This window comes from Lissotriton vulgaris, chromosome 4_1, assembly GCF_964263255.1.
Source record: "Lissotriton vulgaris chromosome 4_1, aLisVul1.2, whole genome shotgun sequence".
Taxonomy (NCBI): Eukaryota; Metazoa; Chordata; class Amphibia; order Caudata; family Salamandridae; genus Lissotriton; species Lissotriton vulgaris.
This window is the reverse complement of record NC_141691.1, coordinates 1,471,816,470-1,471,830,459: the sequence shown is the minus strand read 5'-3', so window position 1 is coordinate 1,471,830,459 and position 13,990 is coordinate 1,471,816,470. Positions and strand designations below refer to the sequence as shown.

The 13,990-nt window shown below is 44.9% G+C and overlaps 1 protein-coding gene across 1 annotated transcript in view; it reads right to left on the bottom strand.

The window, feature by feature from the left end:
• Window positions 1-13,990, bottom strand: part of SPIDR (scaffold protein involved in DNA repair) — a 2,344,543-nt gene that overhangs the window by 1,116,482 nt on the left and 1,214,071 nt on the right. Inside the window, exon 10 of the mRNA XM_086965726.1 lies at window positions 7,476-7,732. Coding sequence (XP_086821852.1) covers window positions 7,476-7,732 — 257 coding nt within the window. The remainder of the gene's footprint in view (window positions 1-7,475; window positions 7,733-13,990) is intronic.

Here is a 13,990-nt window from a genome sequence, read left to right as displayed (position 1 = left end):
CATTCTATTGCAGATTATTCTCTTAAACATTCCCATTTTACTGTACTTGGTGATTTTAACCTCCATATTGATAACCCCTCCTGCTCACAAGCCTCTTCCCTGTTAGAAACTTTACAGGGTCTTACCTTGCCCCAATTAGTCACTGGCCCCACCCATACTGCAGGTCATACACTTGACCTGATCTTTTCCAACCATTCTGGCATCACCTCTTTCTCTCCGATCCCCATTACTTGGACAGATCATTTCCTGATTCCTTTTTCCATCTCGGCCCCTCCCCTTCCTTCCCCTACCCCTCTTAACAGAGCCAGAGGTCGGAAATGGGCCATGGTAACTTGTGATTCTTTGGAAAGCCATTTACATTTCCAACTCAATCAGCTGGAGGATCTCGATTCAGAGACCATTAGATTCAATTCAACTCTTTGCGCCGCTCTTGACGCTGTTGCCCCTTATGTTCCACTCACCTCTTCTAGATCTCGCCCCTCGGCCCCGTGGTTTTCTCCTCTGCTTCGTGAGGAGAAAAGTAAATGTAAACAGTTGGAACGTAAATGGAGACAGGATTATGACCCTCTAGCCAAACTGGCTTATAAATCAGCCCGGAACCATTTTCACAAACTGAAACGCTCCTCTATGAGAACCTTCTTCTCTACCCTCATCCAACAGGCACATAATTCCTCCAAAACCCTTTTCTCTATTGTGAAAGATTTTGTAAATCCCCCGGCTGCTAAATCCCAATGTACCCCTACTCAAGACCTGTGCAATGGACTCTCGGATTATTTTCAGGAGAAAATAGTCAAACTCTCCTCCTCCTTTGCCACGGTACCTTCTAACCCCCTTGAAGATAATCCATGCTCCATCCCTTGCTCTTTTAATTCCTTTAATGAGCTGACCCCTGACCTTGCGCTATCTCTGCTACTCAGCGTAAAGTCTGGTTCCCCTTTAGACCCAGTCCCGGCTAGAGTCATGGGCATTCTTGCCCCGGTTCTGGTAAATCCTTTTCTTTCCATCTGGAATACCTCTCTGTCCTTAGGACAGTTCCCCTCAATGTGGAAGCAGGCCAGGCTTATTCCCATACTGAAGAAACCTGGTGCTGACCCCTTAGTATTCAGTAATTATCGGCCTATATCACTTCTGCCCAAACCTGCTAAGATCTTGGAGAAGGTGGTACAGAACCAGCTGGCACGGTATCTAGAATTTAACCAACTCCTACATGACTCCCAGTCCGGTTTCAGAACTGGTTACAGCACTGAGACGGCGCTGGTAGAAGTCTCTGAGATTATTAGGGAATCAGTGGATAGGGGCGAGGAGGCCATGTTGGTCCTCCTCGACCTATCCGCTGCATTTGATACTGTGTCCCATAACATACTTGCCACCCGTCTTCAACAGTTAGGGGTAGGAGGTTCAGTTCTGGCCTGGATTAAATCTTTTTTGGCCAGTCGATCTCAGAGGGTTACGTTGTACCCTTTTGAATCTGAGGACAAACCCCTTCTGTGCGGAGTGCCCCAGGGTTCGGCCTTGAGCCCTTTATTGTTCAATGCGTACGTTGCTCCTCTTGCCGGGGTAGTTGAGTCTTGGGGTGTCAGAGTGGTTTCTTATGCTGACGACACTCAGCTTGTCTTCTCCTTTAGAGACCACTCTGACTCCCACTTCTCCAACTTTAGAAACTGCCTTGGCAACATTTGCACTTGGATGGCATCTAATCATCTTGCCCTCAACACAGACAAAACGGAGGTTCTCTTTTTCAGTAAGAAATCCCCCCCCCCCCGCTAATCTCTGGTGGCCTACTGTTTTGAATCCCCCCCCCTTCTCCTGTACAAGCGGCTCGTAATCTTGGTTTTACCTTTGACAATGCCTTGTCTGGAAGGGTTCAAGTCAATAAAGTGGTAGGTGCCTGTTTTTCCAAAATGCGAATGATCAGGAAAATTTTTCCTTACCTCCCGCAATCATCTCGCAAAACAGTTGTTCAGGCACTCATTACCACTCACCTAGACTATGCGAATAGTCTGTATGCAGGTGCCCCCCTTTACCTAATTGACCGCCTGCAAATTGTCCAGAACGCGGCAGCGCGGCTCATTGGTAATATCCCCGCTCGTACCTCGGTCAGGACATACCGGGAAGAGCTTCACTGGCTCCCCATAGCCCGTCGCATTGATTTTAAAATTCTGACCCTAACATTCCGAGCAATCCATGGAATCGGCCCTCTCTATCTGAGAAAGCGTCTTATGATCTCTTCATCAGTTAGACACCTAAGATCTAATAGTTTGTGTCTTCTGAAGGTGCCAAGATTTCGGCTTTCTCGTAGTGGCGGCAGATCGTTTACCGTTACTGCTGCTAAGCTCTGGAACAGCCTTCCGCTTGATCTCAGGTTGTTGGACTCTGAGCTAGCCTTCCGTCGCCAACTTAAGACCTGGCTGTTTACTATTCATTAGAGCTGCAGTTCTTTAGGTTTAGTATTTTCTTTCTGGATTTGATGTATGCTTGGTTTGCTCCTTTGGGGACTCTCTTGTAATCTCAGCGCCGGGACACTTCCGTTGGAGGTAGCCGCGCGCTTTATAAGCTTCAAATAATAATAATAATAATAATAACTTCCCTGAACTTGTCCTGATACATTACAGCAAAGTCCTTCTCTCCCTGCAGCTCTCTCATCTTTTCTATCTTTACTTCTTGACAACTGTTTCTGAATGTTTTCTGGTGTAATTATAATGCTTCCTTTCTCCTTTTGCCAAGATAGCAAATCATCCTCAGTCTTGTTAAAGTCCTTATCCTTTTCTCGAGATACTGGCAATTGGGCCATACCAACAGCCCTATCTACATAATCATTCCATCTTGCATCATCTGCATCTACCCTTCCTATGAGTATTGTTGTTTGTAACAGGTGTGACGTTGCTGATGAAATGAGAGACTGATTGTCACGGTCATCTGGACCATTCACTTTATCTCTTTTCTCCTGGGGAAAGGCTTCATCTAAATGTAATGTAAACTGTGTTTCTGATTGTCCGGAAAACTGAGAGTCTCCCATTCTTGTTTGTGTCTGGGAGTACTTGTGTGTTTTGGCTTGGGTGTCTGTAGGGCAACACTAGAGGGTCCCTTTGGAGATAGCGGAGAGGTCTCAAGCTCAGGATTCTTAAATCCCACTGTGGCTTCCTGCACTGCGCTAATGGATAGATGCTGGGTACTTTGGGAGAGATATTTGTTGGGTCATATGGAGGTGGGAAATGAGACAGGTTACAAGACATGCCAGTATTTGAAGAGTCTTTAGGTTTTTCACAAAAGACTCACCACAAAGCTAAGGTGGCCTCTCGCTTCTGCAATTTGATTCCTGTAAATTTACTTGTAAGATGTGTAGAAGTATGTTCTAATATTTCATCATCAGCTGTGCCTTCATTTGGCCATGGATACATGTGCCTCTGGGTAGCTTTAAACCACTTCTCTACAACGTTATCTGTAACCTTTTTTCATTACCTGGAAAGGTCTTTTGCATATGTTCTAAAGGAGTCTCCATAATCCCCCGTATTTCTAGCAACTTTTTATGGTCTAGCTTTTTATTTCAAACTTTTGCTCTTAAATGTGTACAGGTTTCCTCACAAAATGAAGAATCGGTCAATGGCGCATGCACGCATCCAGAATCATATTTAAAATAGAAACTCTCAGGACACAAGGGGACTTCATCACCCCACCAGCAGAGGCACGTTTGCGGACTGGTGTAAAAAGGGGCGTGGCCTCGTACCACCTCTCAGCAATCCCACTGTGTGGGGCTTACAGGAGGTTCCTGGTGGCCTAGTTGGTCCCCAGGGACCCTCACTAGCAACGGGGAATTAATCCTCCAACGCAGAGCTCGCCAGGAGGCGCGTTTGCAGAGTCGTGCAACGAGGGGGGCCTTCGGCAAGTTGCCAGTTTCTTTTTTCTTTTATGGGAGGGGGGTCCCGTGGCCCCCATCCTCCAGGGCCTGGCCAGCCTTTACTTAAAAAAAAAAAAATTGGAGGGGGGCCACGGCCAATTATGGCCCCGGGGACCCCTTCCCCCTGGGCCTGGCCAGCCTTGTCATTTTTGTTTAGGGGGGGCCGCGTGGACTCCCTACTGAGGCTAATTGGGCCCCGGGGACCCCGGCCAGCCTTGTCTTTTTCTTTTTGGAGGGGGCTACCGTGGCCCCCCTCCAAAGTCCAATTATGGCCCCGGGACCCCATCCGAGCGAAGAGAAAGAGTTCTCCCAGTTGATTTAAGGTCCAGAGGGGGGAGACAAAGACAAGCGAAACATAAGGGGTACCTCTAGAAGGACCTATATTGCTTTTACAAGTAAGAAATCCTGACAATATTCACAAATAGAGGGATGCCAAAGAGGAAAGCTGGAACATCAAAATATTATCAAAACATATTTTTATTTGTTTTTTCAGATATTTTAGTTTGTAAATATTTGTGCATCTGTACATTTCATTTTGTCATCATTGGCAAAAGTTCATCAACGGAGGTACCCTTATGTTTATGTTTTGTCCCGGGACCCCATCCCCCAGGGCCTGGCCACCTTTTAAAAAAAATTAATTTGATGGGAGGAGGGCAGAGTGGCACCCCTCACAGGCCACTTTTGGCCCTGGGGACCCCATCCCCGGGGCCGGCCCTCACATTGGGGACTGCGGGGAGCCCCAATGCCCCCATGGTACCAGCCAGCTCCCTGCATCCTGCGGGAGCCGGCATTGCTTTTGGGCAATGGTAGCTGCTGACATGATGCTCCCCTTGCCCAAAAGCAATTCTGCTTTGCTTCATGGAAGCGAGAGCAGGTTTTCTATTCTCGCTTCCATGAAGCGCACCAGAGGTTGCTATGGCAGGGCGCATAGCAAACAACAATGTCCCGGGGGTGGGCACCATTTAAAGAAAAGCATGCTTTTTGGACCAATCTCTCTGTCAAATTTGGTGTAATTCTGTTCAGCAGTTCAGGATGTAGCCGTGTCTAAAGTTTAAAATAAACATAGAGAAAACACGTTTTGGGACCCCCCTTTTTTCTCGGCCCCCCCCTTGATGAATCACCCCGAAACTTTCGAGACAGGAGCTGACCTGAGTGAACAATTAGTTTTGAACATTTCGTGAACATTATATAACTAGGTATAACTACCTACTGGCTGTACTGATATATATGTATATATGTATGTATATATATCTATATCTATATATCTATATCTATATCTATATCTATATCTATATCTATATCTATATATATATATATATATATATATATATATATATATATATATATATATATATATATATATGTATATGTTAGGTAAAATCAAAAAGGTCAATAGGTCTAGCCTTGGTTGACAAGCTATTTCGATGGTTATTTGCTTTTTATTGCCAGCATGTGCTGCAAAAAAGAAAAAAAAACAAGCAGCCTAATCATAACCGCCATATGAGTGCATTAAAACTTTAATATGTAAAACATATTTTTGAATGTGGCTGTTTTTCAAGTGACTTTTCAAATGATACGCATTTTAGTTATGCTGTGTGGACTATTTTCATTATTATATTATTATTGTAGACAAAAATAAATTACCATCTCACTAGGCTTTCAACTCCCAGGCCCCTACATTGTTACTTACCACGTTATAACTTTAGGAAAATTAATAGCTATTTAACTGGGCACGCAAAGCAAACACATAGCCTGTATTTAAAGGTAATATTAAACAAATAAAATAAAAAAGACAAAGTAAATAAAAGAAGCATAATTTAAACGAGCTTGGCTACTGGAGGGAACTGAACTATTTTAGCAGCATGTGAACAACGTGCACAAGTTTAGTGCACTCAATCAAAGTAAAAGGGTGCAAAATGGCGAAGCAGTCTAACGCAGTGCCCAATGCTGTATGCTGAGGTGCATGGAATTAAAATGTGTATAACAATTAAACAGACCAGTGAATAGTCATCTAACTATGAATATTGCGTAGGTATGTTTTGAAAAGTAAAGTCAGGTGAGACTGCCAAACCTGAGTTGAAGACTAGACCTAACGAAGCGTACAGGAAGGAATTTGTTTTTTTGATCCTACTAAATATTTCAGTACTGTAGGTTAAACTTTGCTTAGTGTCACTGTATATATCAAACTACTCCAAGTCTACCAGCGTTTTGTTTGCTCCATTACAATGCAGAAATGAAATGGCAAACGCTAAATAAGGTGACTTTGGTGTAGCACATCAGCTGTATTATGCTGAGGATATCTGTTCTCACTGAGGTGGCCTTCTCAAAACAATTTTGGAAAAGATCTCCAATATTTGAAAGGATAGATATACTAATCAGTAACATTCTGGCTTGTCTATGGGCTGAATAAACAATAATGGGCATTTCAAATATATTTGTTGAGGAACATATTAACACCAAGACCAGGAGTTGAGGGTTGGGGTTGTAAGAGATGGGGTACAAGTGTGGAGTCATCTCCCTCACTCTTATCACCACTATTCAGAAGAAAAAGCATTCTTCCAGAGCTTAATAGTCCTTAATAGTCCTCTTCAATTGTCGCACAGAAACAGACTGATCCTGTAGATGTTTTTGACAAAACCACACCTCTAAATCACACCAAGCACGCAGATCAACTAGCTCTTTCAAGCGATACCTCTTCTAAGTACATCTAGGAATGTTCCTTCCGTCCATTTCTTTTCTTAAATACCCCTGCCCAGCTTTCCATTTCCAATTGATATGTTTAATCAATTATATAAATGGCCAATTTTACAACCCCTACATGTGAACCAATGATCTTGGATATCGGGTGTTTTAAGTTGGTCGCTCCACAGTTTCTTCTTCTCTCTCTCTCTCTCTCTCTCTCTCTCTCTCTCTCTCAGCAGTTGATCCCCTCTCTGACTTTACCACATCACCTGCGACTGGGATTACAGATGCTGCTCCTACTTTAACTTCCATCCTTTAAGGTAAAGTGTGTAATTCGAGATACAATGGAAGACAGCTCCAGCTTTGACAGAGATGCGAGAGTAATACAGTTTCAGAACCTCCACAGGTCATAGACACATTTTGGAGGATCACCTAAGAGATATAGGAACAGACAACAAACAATTTCTGATTTCAGACTTTTATTTCAGAGTGTTGATAGGACAGTAAAGAGAAAGGAAACACTCTGTGGATACAGAATACAAAAAATAGGTGGCTGTCCTATACCACACTCCTGCTCTTGTATCCATCTCCCAATCTGTTTTCCTTCCAAAAATCATGTGAAAAGCTGGGCATTGGGAATTCGTGGGTAAGAGCCCCAGTGCTCAAGCCCCTAATAACCAAAGCCATTACATGTGCAACGGTGCTTGTGAACTATTTGATAAGGTTGTTTGTTCCCAAACCAATATGTCCACCACATCTAGGACAACTGGTCTGGACCAACATCACCCCACACTCAAGAAAAGCCTAATAACTAGTTCTGCAAGTCTGCAATTAACTAGTACCCCAAAAGGTTCTGACATTACACAACATTTCAATCATTGATGCGCTCAAGACTCACCTCGGATTTGATGGTGTAACGTTTAAGACGGGCGGGCATGAGGCAGTCGAGTTTCCTTGAAGTGGGCCCCCAGACTTCTCTCTAGCAGGAAGGCAATAGATCCTCTGCACCACCACTCGAACATGCACATGCCTCCAGCCTCCGGCTCCTTGGGTTTCCACCACTTCAAGCAGAGAGTCGCTCACCATTTGACTTGAAGGCAATGGGCTTCTAGGTGTCTCAACAGGCTTTGGAGTGGACACATATGAACAAGCAATCTGGCAAGACATTAACATTAATTAAAATTGCAATCTGACTACAAAGGCTTTTTCTTTCAAAGTGAACGGTGTGTGCGAATTAAGCAACATAGTATTATAAAAACATTAAGACTGAGGTTCTTTTTACAAACACGCTTGATTACAGTCTACCCTCTTACCACATTTGGTGAATATCTCTCACACACAAGTGCAGGCAGGCAGATGGGCAGACAGATGAACGAATAAATAAGAGGACGCAAACCTGATGTGGATAAAATCAAAAGGAGCTCATTGCTAATGACTATTCAGTTGTTGACCTCTCTCTGGAAAAAGTCATTTCTGCTGGGTGATAGATTACTTTAGTGGCAATGTCCTTGCCACCTTTAGCATCTTTGAAATTATCAAAGCACAGTGCACTCTACTTGCAAATTCTAACTTTGGCCTCTTTGCTATGATCATATATATCACTATAATTGAGTTCCTACATGTTTGTAGCCACCAGCTCACTCCACATATGCTACGCCCAATATACCAAGCCAGGTCCTGGTCTTTCCAGTAAGAAGTTATGGTTATCTGTCAGTCATATGTTAGTCTAATTGCTTACACTGAAGCAAATAAAGACTACAAACCACAAACTGAAATCCTTTGTTAAACGAAAGCCAGAGGGAAGGAAAGTTGTGTTTGGCTGGCATATCAGGAGGCATATGGTAATCTCACTCACACTGCAGCTTGCATCTATAAACTTGACCAGATTTCATTTCGAACTCAAAGCCGAACCTTTGGTGCTTATGGTCTGGACAAATTACTACTTATTCCTTTACACTTTGCTCCTTTCATTGGAAGTAGATTTGTTTCTGCCATGAAGGAATGATGCAAGCTATACAATGATGGCTGGATACCGGCTGGTAGTCAGCTGCTTTATTACTTCAATATGTAAATCAGATATGATACATGGCCCACCAAGATGAATATGCCTTACAGCAATGACATCTACTCATGATTCACAGCATTAGGACTATCTCTGAGCTGAACAATCGCTCCTCCACACCTACCCAGAACCATAGACAGAGTCAGGCAGACCACACAAAACAATCCCTCATATGATATTCGACAATTATTAACTTATAAAGCGCCCGATTCACCCCTAAAGGGACATCTCTTCACTTTGGGGGAGCTGCAGTAGGCTAGGGGGAGAGACAGGATTAGAACAGTGCAGTTTTGAGGAGCCTTTTGACCTGAAGGTGATCAGGGCAATGACAAAGAAGGATAGGGAGTTAATTCCATTAGAAGGGAGCTAGGTGGAAGAAAGCTTTCCCACTCAGCGATATTTTGAAACACAATACAAGGAGTAGAGATTTAGTTCCTGAACGTAGGGATCTGGGTGGCAGATATTGATTGAATTTTCCTGCAGGATAGCTGGGACCTTTGTGCACAATACAGCATATCTTGAATTTGATTCTTTTGCATAACGGGAGCCAGTGAAGCTGTTGAAGAAGAGGGAGAGAGGCAGTTCGGCGGGGGCATTCGAGACAAGGCAGGCCGCAGTGTTTTGGACTACTTGTAGTCTGCTCAGCGAGGACTCATTTGCCGAGATCAGAAGGGCATTACAGTAGTCTAGGCAGCTCAAAACTAGTGCCTGGAGTGAGTATTTTTCGAGGGGTCAAAGGGAGGAAGGGGACTACCCTCCGTAGAAGGCTTAGCAGATGGAAGCAAGAGCCTACAGTGGTTGCAACGTGCTCCTTCATTGTCAATTTCTGGTCCAAGCGTATGCCAAGGTTCTTGACCACAATCTTGGGAACCGGGCAGGCACCTAGATCCTCTGGCCACCAACGTGGGGACCACAACAGTGGTGCAGCTCCAAACAGAATGATATCAGTTTTCCCAGCATTAAACTGGAGGAAATTATTCCTCATTCAGCTGGCGATAGTGAGCATGCCTTCCAAGAAGGTAGACTGGGCATTGGGAGTGTGTTTGTCAATTGAAAGTAGTAGCTGAGTGTCATCAGCATACAAAATTGGTGTGAAGCCGAGTTTCCTAAGAAATCCAGCTAATGGAGCCACATAAATATTGAATAAGGTGGTACTGAGACAGGAGCCTGGAGTCAGTCCCGTTGTCTTCGAACGGAAGGGGCCCAGATTAATAGTCTGAGTACGGAGGGAGAGAAAGCTCCACATCCACTGAAAGGCTTGTTCTTGGATTTCAATTTCTCTACGTTTCCTGAGCAGAATCTGGTGAGAGACTGTGTCGAAGGCTGCCGACAGATCAAGCAGTACTAGTAGTACTGCTTGACTGTTGTCCAGGGACTGCCTAATGTTTTCGGTAACAGCAATCAATGCTGACTTGGTGCAGTGCCTTGGCCTAGATCCAGACTGAGCTGGGTCAAGGCATCCAGTGGATTCAACATGGTCAAATAGATGTTTGTTAATATGTTTTTCCAGTAACTTGCTAGGGAAGAGGGAAATTGGGCGATAATTGGATAGGTCCTCCATGGGGACCTTGATATTCTTATGGATAGGGATTATTTGTGCCGCCTTCCATTTATTGAGCGGGAAGTTGGCCCTCTCTCATCGAGAGATTGAGGATAGAGCAAATTGGGGGAGGGGGAGGGGAATAGCTGTTTGGAGAGCAATGAGGGCGTTTTGGCTGGAATAATATCCAAAGGGGAGCCTGATTTGACTGTCTTCAACAGTGACTCAACGTCACCAACTGTGAGAGAGGGAAGGTTTTCCAACAAATGCACATTAGTTGGGGCTGGAGGACAGCAGGAAGCGATATCAAGCTGAGGGTTCCAGACTGAGGTGATTTTAGTGTAGATCAGCTCAATTTTCTGTGTGAAAAGCATAGCTATGTTTACCACAGAGCGCTTGGGAGGGAGCAGCCTCATTACTACAGGCCATCGGGTTTGTAAAGGATTTAAGAATTTGGTACAAAACTTTGGGGGCATTCCCTGACTGGTTAAGTTGTAGCGCAACATGGGCTCAGCATGCAGTTTTTATGTTTTTGTGATATTCAGCCAGAGCGATCTTATATCTCTCTTTGCCCTGTGCCTCATGGGAATTGCGCCCGCTCCTTTCCAAATTTTTACAGAGACGTTTTCCATCCGTAGATTAGAGGAGAACCACGCTGTCTGGGGCGCCTGGCCGAACTAGGGCACTGTTTCAATGGGGCCAGATGATTAATGGCAGTTTTTACTGTAGAATTTTATCGAACCAGGCATTCCTCAACATTGTCTGATTCAAGGTTCTGGAGTGGCGGAATTGTACCCTGAAAATAATCTGGAGTGATTTTATGCCACTCTCTACGAAGACGGTAGGGGGAGCGTCGTATATCATGGGGTCCCTGATTTGAAAATCGATTATTGAGTGGTCAGTCCGTGTAAGTGGACAAGGAGCTTTGCAGAAAATACAGGGAGAGTTGGTCAAAATAAGATCTAACGTGTGTCCTGCTGAGTGTGTGGGACCGTCGTTGATTTAACCTAGTCAGAGAGTGGCTAATTCTGTCAGGAGTGTAGAGGCATCCTGATTGGAAGTGCTTTCACTGTGTACAACTATGCAGCACCATACCGGATGCAACAATTTCCTATTGATATTTTGCAACAATGTGATGAAAAAGCAAATCGAATAAGGTTTTATCTTTCTTTCCATGGGTCTCCTTTTTTGCTGCCATCTGTTTACACATCCTTGCACAAAGGATCCCATGCAATATATTTCTATAAAGTGATGACTTTTTTCAGTCAGCTAATGCAGTGGTCATAATGACTGCCTTTAAAATGGTCTGTGTGAAGGCAAGACTACTTTTGTTAAAAAGTGCCACCAATGAAATGAGATGGACCAATATAGAGTGGTGCAACAGCCAAACTCCAAAAGCCAAGGTTCTTCCACACCTAACTTGTGGTTACAGTTAATATCCATAAAAAGCGGCTCTCCCAGGGATCCCGCCCGCTTCGAATCCTTAAGGAGGTAGCCCCCACGATCATCCCCCCCGTGACTCATCTGATCAACACCTCACTCCAACAGGGAGTTGTACCCCCGAGCTGGAAGGCAGCAGTCGTGAAAGCTCTGTTAAAGAAACCCTCCCTCGACCCCGAAAACCTGGCTAATTATAGGCCCATCTCCCTACTCCCAGGAATCAGCAAGATTGCTGAAAAACTGGTTAATAAAAAACTTTCCCAGTTCCTGGAGGTCAACAACATACTAAAAAGTTCCCAGACGGGCTTTCGTCCAGGGCAGGGCACGGACATCGCCCTCCTGGCAGCGGTAGAGGAGGCCAGAGCGCTACTGGACGGAGGAGGGTCAGTGGCAGTGATCCTCCTCGACCTAAGTGCGGCCTTCGATACCGTCAACCACCAACTTCTCATCAAAAGACTCAAGGGAGCTGGTGTAGAGGGCTCTGCTCTAGCCTGGCTTGCATCCTTCCTGGCTCAACGGACCTATCAGATCTGGGAGAATAACGCCCACTCCTCCGAAATTCCCCTCCAATGTGGCGTGCCTCAGGGCTCCTCCCTGAGCCCCACATTATTTAATATCTATATGTCCACATTGGAGGAGGTCATCATCCCATTCGGAGTGAGCGTCGTCAGTTACGCCGATGACACACAATTAGTTGTATCACTATCTCACCCCAGACAACAACCAGCAGACCTATTTAATTGCCTTGCGCAGGTCCATCACTGGATGAACACCTCAGCCCTAAAATTAAATGGGTCAAAAACGGAGGTTCTGCTCCTCGGCCCGAAAGGACCCACACTCTCCCCGAACATCTGGCCAGCCTGTCTGGGCCCTCCCCCTGAACCTAAAGAAGAAGTAAAGAGTCTGGGTGAGTGGCTTGACACCGACCTCTCGTTTACCGTGCAGGTAAAGAAAGTGGCCGGGACTTGTTTCGGACTCCTGAAATCGTTGAGGAAAGTCCTGCCCCTCCTGCCCACCAACTCCCAAAAGTTGCTAATTCAAGGCCTAATACTCTCGAGGCTTGATTATAGCAATGTGATCTACCTGGGCGCCCCCGAAGCGACGCTGAACAAACTTCAGAGAATTCAGAACACCGCGGCCCGGATTCTCACAAATACCCCTGCCAGAGCTTAGGCCAAACCGACCCTAAAACTCCTCCACTGGCTCCCCATAAGAGAGCGGGTCAAATTCAAGGCCCTGTGCCTAGCTCACAAACTACGACAAAATCAAGGCCCCCCTGTCCTTAAGAAACTTATCACACCCTACAAATCCTCAATACCCCTCCGCTCGGACACGGAAAACCTCATTGCTATCCCCAGATTCAAGAAAGCCCGGTCAGGAGGAAGACGTTTCTCAGTCCATTCTGCACGACTTTAGAACTCACTCCCCCGCGTCCTGCGACTCGAACCACAATATCTCCGCTTCAGGAAACAGCTCAAAACCCACCTCTTTCCTTAGTGAATCATCCTTGTCCTTTACCCTGTTCTTCCGTGCCCCTCTCCCCGTCCTCTTCTTTCTCCTTCTCTTCCTCCCTTGTCCCACTGAACTTAGTAGATAGGATTTTTTAGCGCTGGGATACCCCCGGGTGACTACGCGCTCTACAAAATAAATAATAATAATAATAATAATAATAATAGCCTCAGCATTCTAATGGGCACTGGGGGACAGCCTACTTAAAAAAAATTGTAATGAAAACCAAACAAAGACTGAGAAAAAAGAGGACTGATGCATCTCCCTTACCATCATTTACTATCCTCAAAATATTAACAATATTGATAAAGTTGCCTAGAATAGAATCGTCCCATACCATGTAAACAGCCATAATAGTTATCATTGATCGCCTTCTGAGGATTATGGACCTACTTGTCAACCACAGCTTTGGGAGCCTTTTTCACTGCAAAGAAATGTGCTTAGGGCATCCATTCCCAGCCTCAATGCTGTTCTTCAGTAGACATCTGTCTTCAGAGCTCTACCATCTCACTAGTACTGCTAATAATATTGGTTATGTTCTCACTGCCTCTGAACAAAATAGCCTTCACATATATGCGGATAACACTCAGCAATGCACTGGCCTCTCAGGCACCACATTTACTCAACTCTCACAGTCATTCCTTCATGGATAGATGACAACATCACCTGACTGAACTTATCAGGGCCTTATTCCAACCTCACACTTACCCATATTTCTCTTCAACTTCTACTTTTCGCGCTCAAACTACATGCCCCTCAACAACAGTGATATGAAGAGCATTCAGGCATTTCATATGAAGTGAAATGCCTGAAGGTTGTTCTAGAAATTTCCCTTTCATTTACAGCTCCCATCAGCTATGTA